Here is a 20,555-nt window from a genome sequence, read left to right as displayed (position 1 = left end):
ACAATCCTAAACAACTGTATTCTATACTTTCACTTTCTCGAATTTAAATCGAGTTCAAATAAAATGCAGCATATACAAATATCTGAGCTGGCGCATCTTGATTGACGGGGTCGCCAGAAATTTGTGATGTCACAATGGGGTCATGAGCCAGAAAAGGTTGGGAACCACTGCTGTAGGTTGACCTGAGAAGGTTTTAGGAGCTTCGTACTATGACACACTATGTAATGTATCCCGTTGATCAATCTTCAGTTTGCTGTAACAGCATGTCTAGCTTAGATACATTTTCAGTGAATTCTTCCTTTAAGCCTGTTAGGCTCAGCTCTCGAATGAGGATAGACAAGTGCAAACACAGACGTGCTCCCAGGGGCTGAGGACACCCATGGGGGTTACAGTGTACTGAGGAGGGGGCAAGGACATATGCCGGGGCATTAATCTGCTAATAGGAAAGGAGCCTCCAACAGCTGGTCTTGCGCCAAACTCCCAATCTTAATCTTGTCAACTTTCCGTTCAGCTGCTCTGACTGTGGGCCTAAGAGTGAACAACAGAGCTGTCAATGGAAGAAAATTGTCCATGTTTCATTGTAAGTGTCTTGTTAGAGAGAAAGTGAGCGTGTGCAACTGTGGAGCGTGCATGTGCTTCTTTGTGCGTATGTGTGCAGAGAGTGTCGAGTCCCCACAGTGTGTAGCACAATGTACCAGTGTGAATAACTTTTTTTTTTTTGCATCATTTCCCTCTTCCTCCTAAGCATAAAAACATGAATATTTAAGACTACATCAAACAAGCGTTCATGAAATATTAAAATGTTCGAGAAACAAGAAAAGCTTTTATCCTCTCTCTTATTCGCATGTCTTTTCTAGCCTCTCTCTTTTGCTCCCTCTCTCTTATACTCACACACATACACACACACGTACATGCACGCAGACAAGCGCAACACACATGCGCATTAGCACTCCCCTAGAATTTACCCACGGGTGAGAACGACAAACCTTCCCACTCGATCTGCTCTTCTGTGGTATCAGCACATTGCTGCATTAAATAGAGGAGGCAAAGATGCAGGAAGGTTCAATAATTTACCCCGGATAGAATTTCAGGCAAAACACAATTACTGTATCAGAAGTCTTGGTTTGTGCGTGTCATGTTGTACAAGATGCCTAACAGATGTGTCACAAATCAGGAGGTTCTCTGTGAGAACTCTGCCTCTGGTGGAGTTATTCTCTAATGTGCATCCTGTTCAGGGAGGTGTTTTTTTTGGCTGAAAGATGAAGCACTGACTCGTACCAGTTTGGTTTGTGTATGTACGTATCGCCTGTATGTTGACAAGTTTATCTTTAGAGCCCTCTCTTTCCCTGTAATGCTCTCTCTCTTTCTCTGTGCGCCTGTACCGAACCTTCCTACCTCAGTTCTTCTCTCCATGTGGCTACGCTAGAGGCTGCTGTGCCAGTCACTGTAGCACCAGCTCTGAGCAGATGCTGTTGTGTTTTTAGAAAAGATCCTGTTAAGCGTGAATTAAAAAAAAAAAAAAAAATGTTGTGTAGGGGTAAAATCTTGCTCTCCCTTCACCCATAGTGCTTCATGCCGATAGCATAGCCAGTCTATTGGTGTTATTTCTTCAGTCTGGTCCTTGTATGTGCTCCCGGTGCTCGCTCATACTTAAATATGCCAGTCTCAGTTTATCTTGAGCCTCTCACCAGTATCACTGTCAGTTTTGTCCTGAATTAATATTCAGTGACTGTAATGTAAATTCAAGTGAACCCTCTGTTTTTATGAGCAGCGCCGGTTGAATTGACTTGTTGGATTATGCAAAAGCTGAGGTTGTATCTCGGGTGTGTGTGTGTGTATGTGTATGTGTGTCTTTGTGAAGCCACATGATGTGTTTTGAAGGCAGGGAGAGATTAATGGAAGAAAAAAAATCCTATAACGCTGTACGGCACATTGATTCTGTCATTTTTGCCGTGCCTCTTTCGTTTATGCATTTATTCTCGTGCTTGTGTTTGCAGTATTTTAATGCACTCGCCACACAGTTTAGTCTTTCAACCTTATGTAGGACAGCATAGGGTAAAATAAAAGGATTAAAGTGGATGCCAATGTTTTGTTTTGTTTTTCGTTTTTTTTTTTTTCTTGTCAAGGGAGCCGCGTTTTATTCATCTCGTTTCTCGTCTCTTCGTCTCAGTCAGGGCATGCCGCTTCAGACTAGGGAAGAAGGATCTCTGGGAGAGCGGTCATATTGTAGGCTAAATCTAATCAAAGGGAGAAATGCTTTTAAATGTCTTTTGTTCCCTTGGGCGAAACATTGGTGGGCCTCTTCTCTCCTGCCAGTGCGTCCTGCCCAAAACTCCAGCGCCACTAGATGCAATTAATATTGAGCGGATACCCAGGCCTGCACTCCGCTCATATAATAACAGCGTTAGAACAAAGGTTAATGCTTTGAATCTAATCTCTGTCCTCGTCATTTCCAATGGAGTTGTGATGGAAGTAAGAGGGAAGTAGAAATGTTGAAGGGGGGGGGCAGTAGGTCTGGAGAGATTGGTAGTCAGTGGGGGGGCTCAGACGGAAGCAAAATTAATTACTGGTCTCTATAAATTCGATGTCATGTCTCATTTTCCCTAATCCTCCCTGCCTTTCTCACTTCCTAACGGTGCTAACAGAGAAGCTTGGGAAGACTAATGAAAAGGCCTCTTAGATGCTAATAGCAAATTAGCCCTTGTGTCACTTTTGGAAGCTGTGAGTGGAGTGACTGTGATTATACTCAGTCAGGCTGTGGCCAGACAGCAGCCTGGACTACTACTACTGCTGCTGCCACACACACACACACACACACACACACACACACACACACACACACACACACACACACACACACACACACACAGTACATGGGAAAAGGAAAAGGTCAGGACTCTTAGAGATAGTATAAATTTTAGACAGGCTGTTGTGTCTCTGCCTCACACAATGCTTATCCCTCATTTCATTCCCCGTTCTTTGTTGCTGTAATTGTGTGTTTCTGACACACGAGCACAGATACAACTATTCAGAGAGACAGTTTTCTTTCTCTTGGGGGGATTTAGTGGTTTGGAGTATGACTAATGAGCTGGATCCAGTTCCATCTCTCTCTGCTGCTGTTTTTAGACTGGACCCGAGTCAGGTTTAACAACTCTCTGGGATTATTGTCTGATCAGGCCTTAGACACAAACATACTGAATCATAAACTTGCCTGGATGAAACATCTTTCTTTTTTTTTTCAGCAGTGTCCAAACAGACATGTTGAAGAAAAATGAAAAAACAAAAACAAAAAAAAACACACTTATTGATGGTGCTTTGGATCAGAGAGATGGCGTCTGTTTTAGTTTTCAAACTGAAGAATGTTCCAAAACATTTTAGTCTCTCCCAGAAAGATACAGTATGTCAGCAGCAGCGTGCAGTTTATGTCTCAGTGGTGCTGAATTATCGTGCTCGCAAGAATGTGACTTTCTCTGCTCTGTGAATAAATGACTGGATGACAAATGTGTTTAATTTTTGCCTGCTTGAAGAGCTGTTCACGTATCCAAAACATGACACAATAGCACATCTGATGTAAAAAATACGGCAAAAACAGACCAGGCCAGTTGTGTTATTACTTCACAACTGCGGCCTGACAAAGAGAACGCACAAGCTGAAGTATTTATGGGTGTTCTTTTTATTGAGCTACAGACCGACTTGAGTAAGTAGCTCTCTCTCATTCTCCTTTTTCTTTCTTTCTCACTTTTTTTTTCTCCCCAACACAGCCAAAGAGAAATCCCAGAGCTCTACATGTGTGCAGTTCACTCCCACAGCAAACACAAGTAATAAAATACTGTGTAGAAAAACAATAGTTGCTCCTGAGAAGGCAGCCAGCCAGAGTGTAACATGTGCATTTATGTAAAACTTATAATCCAATTAACAAGTACAAAAAACCCAGTGATCACTCTATTATGGGAATACAAAGGAGAGAAGTGCCATGTTCCGAAAACTACTCATGTGGAAAAAATGCAAATGGCGTGAAATGAGTGTGTCTGGTAATGTGTTTGTATAAAGACTCACGCTGCGGCACTAGAATGGAGTCCTGATCTCTCTCTCTCTGTTTCCCCTCTCCGCAGGCATACTTCCGACAGGGTGTTGCCCTTCAGTACCTTGGTCGCCATGCCGACGCACTGGCCGCCTTCGCCTCCGGGCTGGCCCAGGACCCCAAGAGCCTACAGCTACTGGTGGGCATGGTAGAAGCCGCCATGAAATCGCCACTACGAGGTAAGAAAATGTTTGTATCTGAGCGTTGACGGCGTGTTCGTGACTTTCTGTTTCACTGTCTCCTCATATTTTGTCCCACGGCTACCCTAAAAGCCTGCCCACGGATAATCCTCGCTCTCTGTCAGTCAGTAATCGTGTTAGGGTGACTTTACCTGTCATTTCTTTACCCATTCGGCAGGCAGGCCATCTCTCTATCTCTCTCTGCCTCTCTGCCTTTGTGACTGACTGCTGGTGTCAAGTACTTACCTCCAGACTCTGAGGCCTGATGCCTGCAGCTTCAGCATATCTTATTGTCATTCAGGCTGATCACACACACAGATAGCCCCTTATCTTAATGAGCATCCAACACTAATGCCATTGTCTGTCTGCCCCTGTGTAAGCCGTTTTCCTAAAGCTGAGTGGATTTATAAGTAGCACATTCAAGCCAAGATTGTTACTAAAATGTGTGTTTTTTTTCTGTTATGCATTATTATCTGTTGTATCAGCCAAGTGCAGTGACCTGATTGTCCATGAGTAATCTGTGTGGGGCGGCCTAATGAGCCTCTACACAAACCTGGCAACAGTTTTACTTGACCACTGCAGAGGATTTAATATGCCTCAGATCAGGAAGGCACAGACTGCCAGCGAAGACTGAGTCATCCTGCTGTCTTTGCTTTGTCATCACCTGGGTTTTTCCAAAGTCTGCTGAAAACTCTGCCTTTTAATCACCGCGGCCCAGTTTAATAATCCAGAAATTACTCAACTGCACAATAAGATCAGTTGCTCCGAGCGGCTTTGTTGTGTGAGAAAGCTGTTTGTCTTTGATTGATTTCATACACTGCTCCTCTGAATATTCTTCTACAAATGCAGAAGAAAAAAAAAATCGCAAAGAGAATGAAGAATGGAGGGCCCATCTGAGCGACTCTCAGTATATAAGCCTGTCACTGGAACCAAAACAAGAAAAGGGCTTTGGGTGTGAGCCCAGACCTGTGTATCATGGACCAGAATGGGTCCTCTCAGTAGGGGAAAACCAACATTTAGCCCAAGCCATTTAATCTCTTAATTGTTTACCCTATTTCCCACAGTGCCAGGCAACCATCAGAGGACCTAATCCAAGGTGTGTTGAGGAGAGGTAGCTAGGTCAGAGGATTAAGAGCAATGATCCTCTCGCAGGGGCTCCTGGCACAGGGGGATGATAATCAATGTTACGGCAGCAAACAGGGGGGATAATCAGTGTTACTCAGCCAAAGTCCCCTGATAAGTGAAAGGTAGGTGAGCGTTAGAGGAGCGTCACAGTCCTGCCATCCGTGTTTATCGGCCGCATGGCACACTCATCCCAGGATCCAGCTTGTTGATTACCTGTCCTACTAATGTAATTGAACAAGTGGTTTCTGTTTGATCCACAGATATGGAACGAGTCACGAAAAGCCTATATATATATACATTATATGACTGTAATTAAAAGGCTTTTCCACCTGCTTGTTTTCTGTTTGTAAGGACATTGTAATGACACTAAAAAGCTGTAATCCCTTTGTAATTACACTTAAATCTCTTATACCAGTATGGTAAACACTGCTGTACTCCCTTCTGCGTCTAAACTCAATGTTGTTGCCGTGTTGCCAAGAAAGAGCTGATTGTATCTAACTATGATTGCAGTGTTCACTTATCTCAGTCATTTATCTTACCACAAACATCTCGCTGCACTCTGATGTTTCCAGTCCTCCCCAAGCACCTTTGTGTTTATTTTGTGCCGCCAAGCAAAGAGATCCAGCTGATGACATTCATACCCAAATAGGCAAATAAATAAATCAGGATAGAGGAAGTCACATAATGAACCTGAGAGAACAATATCAAGGCATATGTCTTCAAGGACTCGCTGTGTTGAGCTCATCAAAGCTTGCTTTGTTTCCAAAGTAAATTTAATATTAGATGAATAATTCCCCAAATCTGACTGTGTCATATACAATTCAGCCCTTTGTCTCTGACACACACACCACCACTCCTCCTCGCACAGATCAAGGTTTCTGCTCATTATTGCAGATTTAAACAGCTGTTGTGCTCTCCTGTGGCTTGTACTGTAATTCCCACAACAGCAGGCTCTCGCACAAGTGGAAACTGGTGCAGTCTCACCTCCCTCTCCTTACTGTATCTCTGTCTCTCCGTCTGCCACTTCCGATCATCCTGGCAGCAGATTTTCCTCCAATATCAGCATCTTCCATCTGTGTCATTGAACGAGCTGTGGGAAATCAGCCTCTCACAGTTTTATATATTGGAAGCTGTGTTTTAGTATGTATGCATTCACATGGGTGATATTCTTGCTATTCATCCTGCTCCAGTTCTGTCTCTCATTCAGCTGCTCAGGGCCAGAGAGTGTGCAAAGGGTCCATTGGCTGTTAATTATTGGATTGTTTTCCTGCGTATGCCAACTAAAAAGGGTTTTCCACTTGAAGATTCCCTTCAGATAAACCATAGAGGAGAGGGTTTCACAGTGAGTCAGTTATTGACCCCGGCTGGATCATTTGTGGTTGAAAAGATTGTCCTTTAACTGGAGGATCTGGATCCTGTGTTCATTAGCATCCGTCCTGCTGAGGTGCCTTTGAGCAAAGTGCCTTTGACTCTTAAACACCACACGCACCATCTGATCTTTGAAATAAAAATAGAGAATAAGACGGGGGAGAATTTTTCTGCAGCGATAACCGTTGTGTCACATTATCACTTACACTAAGGATAAGATTATATGATACACCAAAAATGTGTATTACTTACATTTTCAAGAAGATTCTGTGTTTATCTCGCCATAAACACAGATCCAAAAGCACAACACAAGCCTGGTGGTTATGGGAATATTTCATTTTAATAGGATACAATTATAATGCTCATTAGCTGACATTGTACGGCAGCATGGTATTAATTATAGCTGCACCTTATTTGGTGCAAAACCCAACAAACATCACATAATCACCCAAACTGAAATTGTGACTGCTTTTTTTTTTAGCAAGGAATTAAATTTATATAATATTTTAAAATTTGCAGCATTTCACAGCTTCACCATTCTCACTGATGATACATTGTGAAATACAAGACAAAAGGGAGGAAGATACAGTAGAGGAGGAATGTCAATGTAGGCAAGCTTGTAACTCTTGATACAAAGCTCAGCAAACACTGGCTAAAACATTTGACTGTGTGTGTATGTGTATGTGCACGTGTGGAACGACGCACTCGAATGTTGTCATAACTACCTGTTTTGAATGCAGCAGCCATGGCACCTTTTTAAAAAAGCATTCTCTCAGTGTTTGATTTATGACTCAGCGCTCGGTGTCACTCTGAAGGCAATTACAAGCTATGAATGGATATTATATGCACGCACTGTCTCTGTAAGCACGACATTCTGCCAAGCGCTGGAACACAAGCGATGCTCTTGAAAGAGCATCATCAGTTATGCTTTTGAGTGCTTGTGTGTGGAAGCATCTCATATTGTGTGTGTGTGTGTGTGTGTGTGTGTGCGTGCGTCTAGGTGAATTAGCATCTGTGTGTGTTTTCGAAGAACTATTGAGTTTGTTCAGATATTGTGGCTGTGAGCTTGTTGCGCCTAAATGTTTGTCTAAACAAATTAAAGTAGCAGTTTATGAAAGCTGGGGCCTTATGAGAAAATGTAAACTACACACACACAGTTGCACACAGCCAGTTTGTACAGGCACATTAACACTGTGCAGTCTTCTGTAAAGCAGTTTGACCTAATTAGTAACAGTTCTGCTTAACATATTTGCAAATACAGGGCAGTGAGATGCACCTACAGTATGTATGGATGTAAATATGTAGTGATACATGCATCAGAAGACACACGTACGCACACACACAGATATGGGCGTGCCTCCTCCTTTGCCCCCTCCTTCCTGTTGTTCGATGTTGGTGTCTGCCAGAGGGCTTTGTAATCTGAAGGGGCTGTGGATCCTGAATCCCGCGCGGCACCACCATTGATTTATGTCATTGTGTGCGTTTTCAGCCTCTTCAAAGGTCACCTTGTGTGTCTCCTTTACTCTGCATTCCTCTGCTGTCGCTACTGTTGTGCATTAGCCGCATTAGTTTCCCCGTCACTCCTTTCAAACTGTATCTCAAATCCCACCCAGCCCGCTTCTATTCTCTCCAACAACCATATCAACTGACACCAAGAGAAAGGCAGAAATATAATTTTTTTTACCGTGCGGTTCGTAAAGACAGTTGCCCACACTGGTCTAAACTTGTGCCATTTTTGTGCAGCTCTGTCGGAAATTGCCCGAGATTACTCTGGCCTGAGTGGAGGGAACAGAAAAAATGGCTTATACGTTGAGTTATTGTCAGTGAAAGCCGTCACTCTCCTGAGCTACAGGCTATGCTTACCCAGGCAGACAAAACACACCCATTACTGGAGAAAAGTAGAGTCTGAATTCAGACAGCAGTCACATTTGTCAGCCTTGGTAAAAACGTAACACAGTCGCCGCAATTAACGTCAGATATTGTTGTCAGTTACCATGTCAGCACAAGGTTATGTTGTGGCATATTTTGAAGTCTGTTTTTAATCTCCATCTTACTCATGTCCTTCCTGCACAGAGTCTCTCGAGCCCACCTATCAGCAGCTGCAAAAGATGAAGCTGGACAAAAGTCCCTTTGTGGTGGTGTCTGTGATTGGCCAGGAGCTGCTGACAGCGAGCCACCACACGGCCTCTGTTGTGGTGCTGGAAGCCGCTTTGAAGATCGGCACATGCAGCCTCAAGCTCCGCGGCTCTGTCTTCTCGGCCCTCAGCAGCGCCCACTGGTCCCTGGGCAACACCGAGAAGAGCACCGGCTACATGCAGCAAGACTTAGAGGTGGCCAAGACCTTAGGTAAGAGGCCTGAATTGAGGAGGAGCGAGCGATCATTCATTATTCAATTATCTGTTCATTTTTCAATCCATAATTGAATCACACTGTGTCCCACAGCCCTATATTAACATTCATGTTCCAGATTATGTCAAAAATCTAAAAGAAATTTCATTTTAAAGCATATAAAAAAAGAGCTAAACAGCAAACCATCACTAGTCAGCATCCTTAATAAACTACTTTTAATTTTAATTTGCCCAATACTTTGGTTCATGACTAAAACAATGAGAGTTTCATCTTTTTTTAGTTTATGCTGATTAGCAATTTTAGCATGTTAGCACACAAAAAAGTTGTGAAACATTGTAAACACTACAACAACTAAACATGATCATGTTAGCATGCTAACCCAAAGCAGGAGTAAGCATCTGTTTTGTGAGGCAGGTGTGTAGGAGCAAGATAAACTGGATCCAAAGTCAAAAAATCCTGCACACTGCCCGACCTTATAAACCTAAATCTTCTTCAGACAAGTCAGCATGCTATCTTTAGCATTTAGCTTGAAGAGCCTGCTAGAATGACTGCAAACCCTTGATCTTGTGTATCTAAAAGCAGAATAACAGTGTAATCTCTAAATATTAGCACAGCCAAAATGAGTAACGCTATGTTTAACTGAGAAAACATTTTTTTTTGCTAATATAGGAGGATGAGAGAGAGGTTGACAGACATACAGAGAAGGAGAGAATAACTAAGATAGAAGATAGAAAATGAAAAACGGAGAGTAGCACTGACTGGCTCCACTCTTCCCCCCCACACACTTTGACACATGACTGGGCAAAGCAGCTGGAGATAAGGAGCTGTGGTTTTCAGGTGGAGCACGGAGACTCAGCTCTGGCCCTGTCTGTGGGGCCTCTCTGTCAGGCAGAAATAATAAGGCTTTCCCCTCTCACCCTCTGGAGCATTGAGATCAACACAAGCAGCTGTCAGGGAAGCCGCTCTACTGTGGAGAACATAGAGTGGCCACTTTCCCTTTTAAGGGAGCAGTGGCATGTCGGTGGCATAGATGTGGCTCATCACATCACTGTTCACCAGTGACGGTGGGATGATGTGAAATAAACACTAGTTGCTTTGTAATCATCCGGCCTGGACTGTAAATACTCTTTTTTTTTTCTTTTTTTTTTTCTTTTTCCTCCCTCCAGGTGACCAAACAGGGGAATGCCGTGCTCATGGGAATCTGGGCTCGGCATTCTTCTCCAAGGGAAACTACCGCGAAGCTCTGACCAACCATCGCAACCAGCTGGTTCTGGCCATGAAGCTAAAGGACAGAGAGGTAGGAGGCACACACAGATGGGGCTTGAAAGCAGTTACAGCGGTTTTTAAAATGGATAGTGCTAACTGCTGTTGCAGAGGACAATGAATTGAGGTTACAAAGTTCTTTTTTTTTTTTTTTCCAAGAGTATCTTATCATGTTGTAGGGGTGGGATTGTGCTGCGCCCAGCATTCTTTAGTTCTGGCTGTTTAGAGGGTATCTGAAGGAGGAGTGTGAAGGACACAGAGATGCTGCTGCTCTTTGTCTATTTAAAAAGTGGGTGTCAAGTTGGTGCAGGGAACAGATGAAGGTGATGGGGGAGGAGAGAGAGAGAGAGTGAGTGACTGAGGTGGTTGAAGGAAAGGCCAATAGCATAGCCTTAGCAGCTGGTTCACCTTATTATCAATGCAAACCATTTATGCAGATATAATGCAGATGTTTATCTGGTTCATGTAGCACTAAGTCTGGGGCTTTGGAGCATATGCCTGTTGTGGAATGTAATTTACACGGATTAGGTTGTTTGAATATGGGGCAGAGAAAGGGAAAAAAAGTGGAGATGGAGGGGAGGGAAAGAAGAGGATGACAGAGGGAGAGAGAGAGAGAAAGAGAGAGAGAGAGAAATTAGGTTCTTTATTCTTTGGTGCCCTCTTTCTCCTCCTCACTCTGTCTCCTACCTCTCTGTGTCTCCCTGCCCGACCTCTGTGGTCATTGTTGGGGGGTGACAGGTGCTTGTTCCAACACAATTTCCGTCACACAAGGAGAAGAATGGCCTCCGCTTCCCCTTCATTCCTTATCCTTCCCACCAGGCCGACGGGGCCTGCTTGTTTGTGTTGCCTGATATCAGGAGACATTTAAACAGTCCAGTCAAACGCAGCACAATGCACCGGGATGAAACTAACAGCTGAAGAATGAGGCCAGAGGTCCCCCTTGACATCTCTCCCTCCCGCGGTTTGGGGATACGTGGAGAGCAGAAGTATTATTATGAGTCTACAAACACCAGCGCCAAAAACCTCTGTCATGTAATCAGCTTGGAGAGAGAGATGGGGCGAGAGACATAAGAGGACAGACAAAGTCCTTAGTGTCTGCTCTGAGGGATTTGACTGCTCTGCACATGGTTGGCTGTTGCACTAATTGGCCAACCAAATGTCTGATTGAATGGTTTAACTTGTGAGTATGCGTGCAAGTGTGTATGCTGTATCCCTGCTGCCACTTCCAGAGCTTTTATAAGATTTTTCTGCACTCAATGACATTTAAAGACCTCACAGAGCCCTATCAGCATATCAGTATCAGGCTCGCTGTATTTCACAGTATGTCACATTTCCAGCCACGAGGTCTAGGCTACTCACATGTTGCTTCTTAGAGGAAAACAATACCCACACTGCAGCCCCCCTCCCCCCCCCTGCCCCTGCCCCTGCCCCATGCTTACATACAAACGAAAAATGGGCCACTCATGAGTACCAGAGTGTCCCAGTGCCCAGTGGAAGTCATTAAGCGCCACTAATAGTTGCATCATATATGGACCGTCCCTATTGGTCCAGCACGGCCCACCCTACTACCCCCCCTCTCCTCTTGTTCCTCTGAAGGCCCCCTAATCAGAGTCATATGTGTGTCACACCACCTGGTCTCCCTCAGAACACACTGGAGCCTGGCGGATAGCTCATTACGGCCAGCCTGGTGTTTTTGTTTCTGATGTGGATTTTTTATCTGGCCTTTCTGAAACTGAGGTCACTTCCTAGAGACTGGAGACAGGATGTTGTTTCTGACTGTGATTTCCAGTGTGCTGCCTACAGTCTGGGAGTGCGGAGAAGACAGAGAAGAGACTTAAACAGAGGAAGTGGCATTCATTCCACTCCTCAGCGATATAGGAATTCGGGCCATATGTGAATCGAAACAACTTTGATTGGAGTGCACAGAGTTTTTTTTTTTTTTTCCTTGAGACTTCAGTGAAATAATATACACGGTGAAATGTTTGATTCAATAAAAAGACATGGTGCAGCATGTGGCTTTGATATGGTGCGGGGTGTGGGATTTGATTCTGTGGAGCTTCAGGTTTTGATTGTGTGGGTGAAAAGCTTGGAAGATGATAACAGAAACGTTTAATCAACTCTGTGAACTTGAGAAGCACAGATTTTGTGTGTATATATGTGTGCGTGCGTGTCTGTAACCGACCCCTGTCAACCCTGGTTCTTTTTTTCACATTGGATAATATTGCCACCTTTCAAAGAAAATCCAGTTTATACGTATAAGTTTTCCATTTCTGCAGCTTTTAGGCCATCACTCCCATCGATTCCAATGAGCTTGTTAAGCTTATCACATTAATTGCTGCCATCTGGGTTAGTTAAACGGTCAAATTTCCCAAACTGTCTGTTGTAAACCTCCGGCACGTCTTGCAAATCGACTTCCAGGTTCAACTTTGACCTGTACCGTGCTTAGCTTCAGATTTGCAATGGGGGACTCATTGCCGACATTTTCAGATCATTTGATTGGTTGCGTTTCTTGCCATGTTGAACATGTGTTGAACATGTCTCATCACAGCACTGTGAGTACAGTGTATATTCTGGTGGAGATGATGTTGAAAGCACAGAAAATACACTGCAGTTCTAATAAACTGGAATTATCTACCTGATCCATTAAAGTTGACAATACAATACAGTGTTTGCCACTAGATAATATACCCGAGCTTCTATATACGCTACACTAATACTAATACTAATACTAATACCACAACTGTATCTAAGTAGTGGTGTAAATCAAAGCTCTGGGTTACTGCAACAGTTAAGCTACCTGTCTTTAGTGCAACAGTGGCCTGTGAGTGATGAAGGAGCAGACAGAGACAAAAAACAGATGAGTGTTCTCTATAATTCAAGAGACAGTACAGTACCTTAGTCCTGTTGTATCAGTAAGGGAGCCATGTATGGGATCTCTTTTCATCTTCTAATAATCTCCGCTGTGGCTCTTTACAGCACAGTGCAGCACAGCAAAGAAAAAAGGCAGGGTTAGTTTTGGCCCCTTGCCTGTGGCTGAGCAGCGGACTCTGTGACACCAATAAATCGTCATGAAGCTGACCAGGAAACTCATCTATAAAGACAAAAAACTGAAAAAAAAGAAAACAAAACAGAGACGAAGGCAGAGCTGGGAAAAGGCTCAAAGAGTGAGTGCTCTGTCATCCGCGACTGGGACTGGGAGCTGCAGTCCAAACCAGTGAGGTCATAGGCTAGCGTGAAGTTAGTGTTTTTCTTTAGCTCGTTGCCTTTTGGAAATATCCTTAGCAGATTTTCAGCTGTCATATATACTGCAGTTAGAACATAAACACACTCTCTAGTCTTTTCTAGCCGTGTGTGTCTTTTCCAACTTTTGTTTTCATCCCAGTTTCCACACCTGGCTTTATCCAAGGCCTGCCAGTAACCATCAGAGGCCTTCTCTGTCATTTTGAAACAAAGCTGTTAAACTAGGTCTTTCCTCTCCATACTCCCTCTCCTGTCCCCCTGTTTGTCTGTGACGTTTTCATCTTAAATAGTAGGTTTAAGTAGAAGGAGGTAACCCCTAATTTGGGGTGTGAGTATTTAGGAGAAACTGAGGCGGGCTGGCAGCGGCGCACTCTGTAATTATGTCTTGTGTGATGTTAAAAAAGAGTCTCCGCCGCCGACTCCCCCAACCCCAAGTTGAAGTGGAAATCACGATCAGGAAAAAGCAAAAAAAAGGATGCAAACAATGTTTTTTTCCACAGGCTCTGCACTTCTACTGTGTCTTACCGCCATACGCTCTTTTTTTTTCTTCTTTTTTTTTTTTTTTACTATGGCTTTGTTTATCTATGCTCTCGCTCCATCTGCCGAAAGGAATTTACTCAAACTTTTGCCCCTCACTCTGAAAGTGACATGGACTATTTCATCATGGGTGTTTATCTTGCTGCTAGTTTGGGGGGGGGGGGGGGGGGGCTGTACTGTAGGGTTCCTGCTCGGATCCAAAGCTGGTATAATGAGGCTGAAGACTGAGAGATGAGCCTTTAAATAAGGGGTGAGGAAGAGGGCTAAGCATGGGTGTTCCTCTTGTCAGGGTCAGGGTTTGTCAGTGTTTGTCAGCACTCTAGCAGAGGAGGGGATCATTAAGGAGTCATTAGGGTATGGACGTGTGCCTCCGCTGCCTTTCATGGGGCTCATGCTAATAGAGGATGGCAGAGGGTGGGACTTGGCACCCTTGTCTCTTTTCTTTAGCCCCTACTACTTTGCTGATTAAGAAGGAGGATTTGGGGATGATTAGAGGGGCTAATTTAGCTGAAATGCAGGGTGGGTGGGGAGGGGAGGGGGGCGGTAGGAGAACGGTGTCCGATCAAATAAAAGGCAACACTCGTCTTGCTCACCGTGCACACTCAAAAGGGGCAACGTGTAGCCTGTGAGTGCAAACAGCTGTTGATAGTACTTTTTCAAACCACCATGAGCAGTACTACTAGCACATACAGAAGTACCTGCTCCCTCACCTGCACCACTAGACCAGACCGAGGCTCAGAGCAGCAGCTCTAACAGCATGTCCAGCCCGCTGTGCCTTAATGACACACAGGCTCTCCTCGGCCCACTGGCTCAGAACTGCTCTACAGCAGCTCGCTTAGCCATGAATCATGAGAGATGGACGGCAGGCATCAGCCAATGGGCCATGACCAGAGCTGGGAAACAAGGATTCGTGTGTGTGTCTCCCCGTGTGCGTGTGTGTATCTTTAAGTGTGTATGTGCGTGTAAATGGAAGCACACATCTGTGTTCCTCCTATTCCAATGTCATGTGAATGCATCATGGCCCGTTCATGTGCATGTTTGTCTTGGAGCATGCACGCACTTGTGCGCACAGAAATATGAAGCACATTTCTCAGAGGAATGTAGGATTGTAAAAATGTATATGTAAAATCTGAGACGCTTTCCCACCTTATGGGTTTGTTTGAACTGCCCTTGAGATTTATTGCTCTTGATTTGATTGTTGCAGCACATACACATCGTTTTAACAAATCAGCAGATGTGCTTATGTGAGTGTGTGTGTGTGAGAGAGAGAGTGAGAGAGTGCGAATGTGTGAGTGACGCCTGTGGCTATGATTTGTGCTTGTACAGGTTGCAGTGTAATGGTGTATGTACTGACTTACTATGTCCCGTAACATACCGTTGACCCAGAACATGGAGCTCTGTGTGCGCACGCATGGCAAAATCAAGGATCATAAACATGTACTTCCGCGGTGGGTGTGTGTGCGCATGTATGCAAACCTGTGTGTGCGCTGTGCATTTGCTGCATTCGAGGTGACGCAGCTTTGTGTCTTCCCCAGTGGAGCATTTGGAAGGCTGTCAGAGAGATGAATGACTGCTGTTATATCGACTACTGCTCCGCTTTTCTACCGCCTCCTCTCTCTCTCTCTCTCTCTCTCCCTTTCTCTCTCTCTCTTTTCCTTAGTGCCCCATGCTCCATTTCTTTTTTCCTCTGCCCTTCCACTTCACCCCAGCTTCCATTCTTTTCTTCTGTTCCACCTTACCCTTACCCACACCTCCTTTTTTCCCTCTCTTCATCTGTTTTTTCTCCTCTTTACCCGTGTTTGTCTTACCCTTTCTCCATTTTACAGTCTCTTAGGCCATGTCATGATATTTTGTGGGAGAGTGGCTTTTAGAAAGAGTACACACAATCCAGTTCTAAAGGCCTCTTTGACATCAGGGGTTTGGATTTTTAAATTGGCTCTACAAAGCTGCGCGCTATGGACTCCCTACTTGAGGCATCAATACAAAAACATCACAAGCTGCTGCTGCTTATGCGACTCTAACAAATCCTTAATCTAAACACTGCAGTGTCTTGTGTAGATTGAACAACTCACAGTTGGGGATTTGAGTAATTTGTCTTGAATATTATACCTTGTCCATCTTTTTTTCTCCCTTGCTGTTCCAATCAATGGCAATACAGGGCGATAGATTAGATAACAAATAAACAGTGACACGGTCACAGGAGACTCCCTCGCTTTCTGATTCCGCTGTTGTGGTGCACTATATGATTATAGATGACAACCAACAGACGTATAGATAGTGCTCATCAGAGGGAGGTGGGGGTTCCAGCAGGCGCGTCTGGGTTCTCCACTGCACCACAGGACACTGAGTACGCCATAGAGATTGTAATCATTAGGAAAATCAAACGTCCGATCATTAATCTTGGCAGAGGGATTTGTTGTCACACGGCGAGAGGGATGAAGACGGAATGTGCCAACTCATCCTCTCTAGATAATGGCTGACGATAAGGGATGGAGCGCGATTGAAGGCGCCAGCCAGCGGAACGTTAGTTCACATGGCTCTGATTGAAATGAATTGCATGTCGGTGTAACTGAAACACTCCAGTCGCCATTTCTTCCCAGTATTTGGAGTGGTCCCATTGTAGTTCTTGCTTTCTGGAACGCTTGCAATTGGTCCAGAGAGACACTGGCTAATGTGTTGGCTTTCAACCTGCGTGATTAATTCATTATCTGATCTCATCAATGCAATCCTTATTACAGAGTTGGTGAGTCTTTTTCATTAAAACTCTGATCCCTGCCATCGGGCGATCTAAGTGTTATTCACTGGCGACCAAAAATGCATCAGAGTCCAGACTTGGGGCAGACCTCCCGGCTAAACCTGGCACTCCCTCCTCCTCCTCCTCCCCTCTGGCCGGGGTCCAGCCCAGCCCTCATCCAGGCTAGCCAGAGAGCCATTTAAAGCTCTGGAACTGCATCCCCTTCTCCAGCCCGATCGATAGTGGAGCTGTCAGCAAGACGAATGGAGGCTTTAGGAAGTCCATTTTAATGAAGGAGACGGAGAAGGAGCAAGGGAAAGAGAGGTACTTGGAAAAAGGGAGAGCCAGTAGAGGTAGTTATGAAGGAAAGGAAGGAAAAGGCAGAGAGAAGAGGGAAGAGAGAAGCGGAAAAGAAATGTGTGTATGTGTTTATTGAACGTGTGTGTAGAATTATGTGTGTACTGTGTAATACTGTCTCCAGCGACAAGGGTTGAGGAGGGGTGCACTGGGTTGATTTAGCTACAGTAAGACCTATTTCTAGCTCAGCAGTGTGAAATGGCTCCTTAGCTACAGTAACTTGTGAAGCACACCCCAACACAGAAACCTATATTAGTGGACTGAGGGGATTTCATCTGGCCGGCACACCAACACCACATCAAGTCCTCTGGCTCATGAATCATGTCAGCAGCTCTGTGGTAAAAAGATATTGTTGTGACAAGGGAGAGCAACAAATCCAAGGCAGCTCCCTCCACAACTGCCCTCAACAGCACACTGGCTTGCATCAAAGGGCTCGTGTGCATTTGCATTTAGAAGATGTCCTGTGAAGCAGACATTTAACTTGGGACTCTGTTTGTTTCCAGCCTGTTTAATAAGCATTCTGAGCGGATACCCTTTGCCTTTTGTCAATATGGAGAAAAGGCTGCATGCTAATTGGTGATTAGGAGCTGAGGGCAGAGGTTAGGCACAGCCAGTATTGTAGACCAACTATGTCCTCTGGGCAATGGCCTGGCCAAACCGCCTTTTTTCACACATTGGAGAAATTACTGGCCCTGGTTAGTCAGTCTGACTTTGGAAATCATTGTTGATTCATGCATTGAGCCAAATGCCTACTCTAGCTGGCCAGATTTTATACCCATAATGCTTAGTGCTCTGATAAAACAAATGACATCCAAATAGATGTCCAAAAGATGATACTGGCCGGCACTCCGATGGCTCGCCCATGTAGCCATAGTCCTTCAGCGCAGCAGCCCTTTGCTGCATGTCATCCATGTCTCTTTCTCCCTTTACTTCCTGTCTCTTATACTGTCCTATCATAATAAAAGCACTAAAGCCCCCAAAATGTATCTTTAAAAGATAAAACTGGCACAGTGTGTAAAGATGAGTGTTTTAAAAGGACCAACATTTAATCCCTTCTTAGCTTACTGTAGGTAGAGTCCATTATGTTAGCTTTCTCTTGTACATCAAAGAAATATGGATCTTCTTTCAGCAAAAAAACATCTCAATAGTAATTGCTCAAAATCCTGAGATGATGTATCTTTGTACTGTATGTGTAATTGCTTGGCTTTGTATCTTGACTCCTGCAACCAATATTGACGATCAAAACTCACGATGCAGTATGTCTTGTTCCTCCTCCGCTTCCCCTTGTCCCTGCATTGTGAAGAAGAGCCCCTCCTCCCCCAGTGCTTTCCTTTCCTCAGATCTTTAGGGTGAAGTCAAAGATAGGAACCAGATTAGTCCTCTCACCACTCGCCCATCTGTAAAATAGAGATGAGCTTGTCCTTAGAGATAAGGTGAAATTCAGATGGTGTGTTGGAGCTGCAGACCAGACTGTGTGTGTATGTGTTTGGGGGGATGGTTTCTGTATTACGTCGGAACATGGGGTCTCCCGGGGAGCGAGAGGTCAGCTTAGCTACAAGCGTTTGATGTTTGCATTATATATAGCGGCGGCACACACTGGGATGTTGGAGGCAGCATTTTTGCGGAGTGAGGAAATGGTCTTCTGCAAGACTCCCTGACATCACGCCAAAGATGGGGATTATAGCTCCTCAGTCTGGCTGGGGCTCGAGCCTCCTAACAACTCCTATACACTGAGACTTGCTCTTGTTCTTGTTTCTCACTCTGTCTCCCCCACTCACTCTCATCTTTAGCTTTTGTCCCGAGTTACAGCCCTGTCAGCATTCTTGTCCCTGTGGCACAGTATCCAGACCTTCCCCACTCTCTCTTGGACCGGAGCCCTGCGTCTGTATGAGGAGGTGGAATGTGTCTTTGTGGAAAGCGCTCAGAGAAAGCAATAAAATGGAGAGAAAATACGAGGCCCCAAGTGAGTGAAATGAAAGTACTCCATCTTAGGAGGGGACGGAGGCCTACGGGTTCTGTTTATACTTGACCTTGCAGCACACACAGTATGCACTCTAAATAACAGTCAGGACAGGCCTTTAGCTGGCTACACATCAACCTCGGCAAGAAAAAAATTGCTCTTGAATGTGTTGTCTTAGATAAAGAAAGGGACAAAGTAGAATCCAGGTTGTAAAATATTCAGTATAAGGTTCAGAGGTAAAGACTGCGCCGCTGTTTTATTGTAGCCAGCCAGACTCAATTTTGAAAAGTTAGTAGCTATTGCTGGTGCTGTCAGCAGGTTTAATTGCAGCTATTGGTTTTTGCTTGTGGCAAGGTGTGATCATTGGTCATCTCAGGTTGGAAGGACGTGGTTCTTTTATACTGCGCCACACATACACACACAGACACACACATACGCTTGCAGGGAAAAAAATTGCACACGTACAGCGAAACTGAAGGGAGGTAAATGCTGTTCACTGACTCTGGACAAGGGCGTAGCCTTCATAGTAAATAAAACTGATGTGTAAATTACTCTAACTGTACTTAACATTATGTTTTCTTGACTGAGACCGAATACATCATAATAAATAATGTATTTTCATATTTACTATAATAAGTAGTGCACTGTATAATCTTCTCTTTGATTACTGGTCAAATCTAGATTATTATCAGGGGTATGCAGGAAAGAAAATGAAATGTTCTCACGACTCACTGCTGGTCAGAAAGCCTGTTGGAATGAGTGCGTTTTAATGACTGAAGGTGACTCAGATGAAAGCACGGACAATGTGATTAAGTGGATTTTGGCAGCGCTAAGTAAGATAAGATGATGTTTTAGACATTTTATTGAGTAAATCAAACTGAGCAACCAAAGGTGGGGCATCAGAGATAGAATTTTGTGTGTGTGTGTGGGGGGGGGTTATACTCAGTGGAAATTACACCCTTGACTCTAGAAGTGATTCTTAGTTCTGCAATGTTCCCGCAAAATGGCCATAATTGGTTCACACAGTGTTTTGTATCAGATTTGCTTCTGCAGATTGCATCCAGCTGCTCGTGTGTATTCTGCTATTTGCTTGTGTTGATGAAGAAAGTGCCGGTATGCGCGCGTGTGTGCGTGTGTGTATGTGTGTGTGTAATGAGTTGGGCATTTTGTGAATATGTGCATGGGCACGTTTTTTGACTTCATCACCATTCAGAGAGGCTTAGCGTGATTAGAGTAGTGTGATCCTCTGAAGAGTTAATGATGAGAGAAGCAGTAGCTCCACAGAGGCCAATCACACACCAGCCTCTGACAGCATGCAGAGGCTTATCTTGCTCTATGTATTGTGCGTCTGTCTCTCTCTCT

At 44.4% G+C, this 20,555-nt stretch overlaps 1 protein-coding gene across 3 annotated transcripts in view; it reads left to right on the top strand.

Moving 5' to 3' along the window:
* The window catches only part of LOC146981750 (tetratricopeptide repeat protein 28-like), a 179,025-nt gene that overhangs the window by 108,544 nt on the left and 49,926 nt on the right, over positions 1 to 20,555 (top strand). For all 3 annotated transcript variants that reach the window (XM_085787272.1, XM_085787271.1, XM_085787274.1), the window contains 3 exons: positions 4,113 to 4,260; positions 8,827 to 9,099; positions 10,269 to 10,399. In XM_085787272.1, the coding sequence (XP_085643398.1) occupies positions 4,113 to 4,260; positions 8,827 to 9,099; positions 10,269 to 10,399 (552 nt within the window). The remainder of the gene's footprint in view (positions 1 to 4,112; positions 4,261 to 8,826; positions 9,100 to 10,268; positions 10,400 to 20,555) is intronic.

The sequence above is a fragment of the Trachurus japonicus genome, chromosome 9, assembly GCF_045865225.1.
Source record: "Trachurus japonicus isolate A0001 chromosome 9, Traja_1.0".
Lineage (NCBI taxonomy): Eukaryota > Metazoa > Chordata > Actinopteri > Carangiformes > Carangidae > Trachurus > Trachurus japonicus.
Note: the sequence above shows the minus strand (reverse complement) of the source record. Positions and strands in the feature narration are given on the sequence as shown.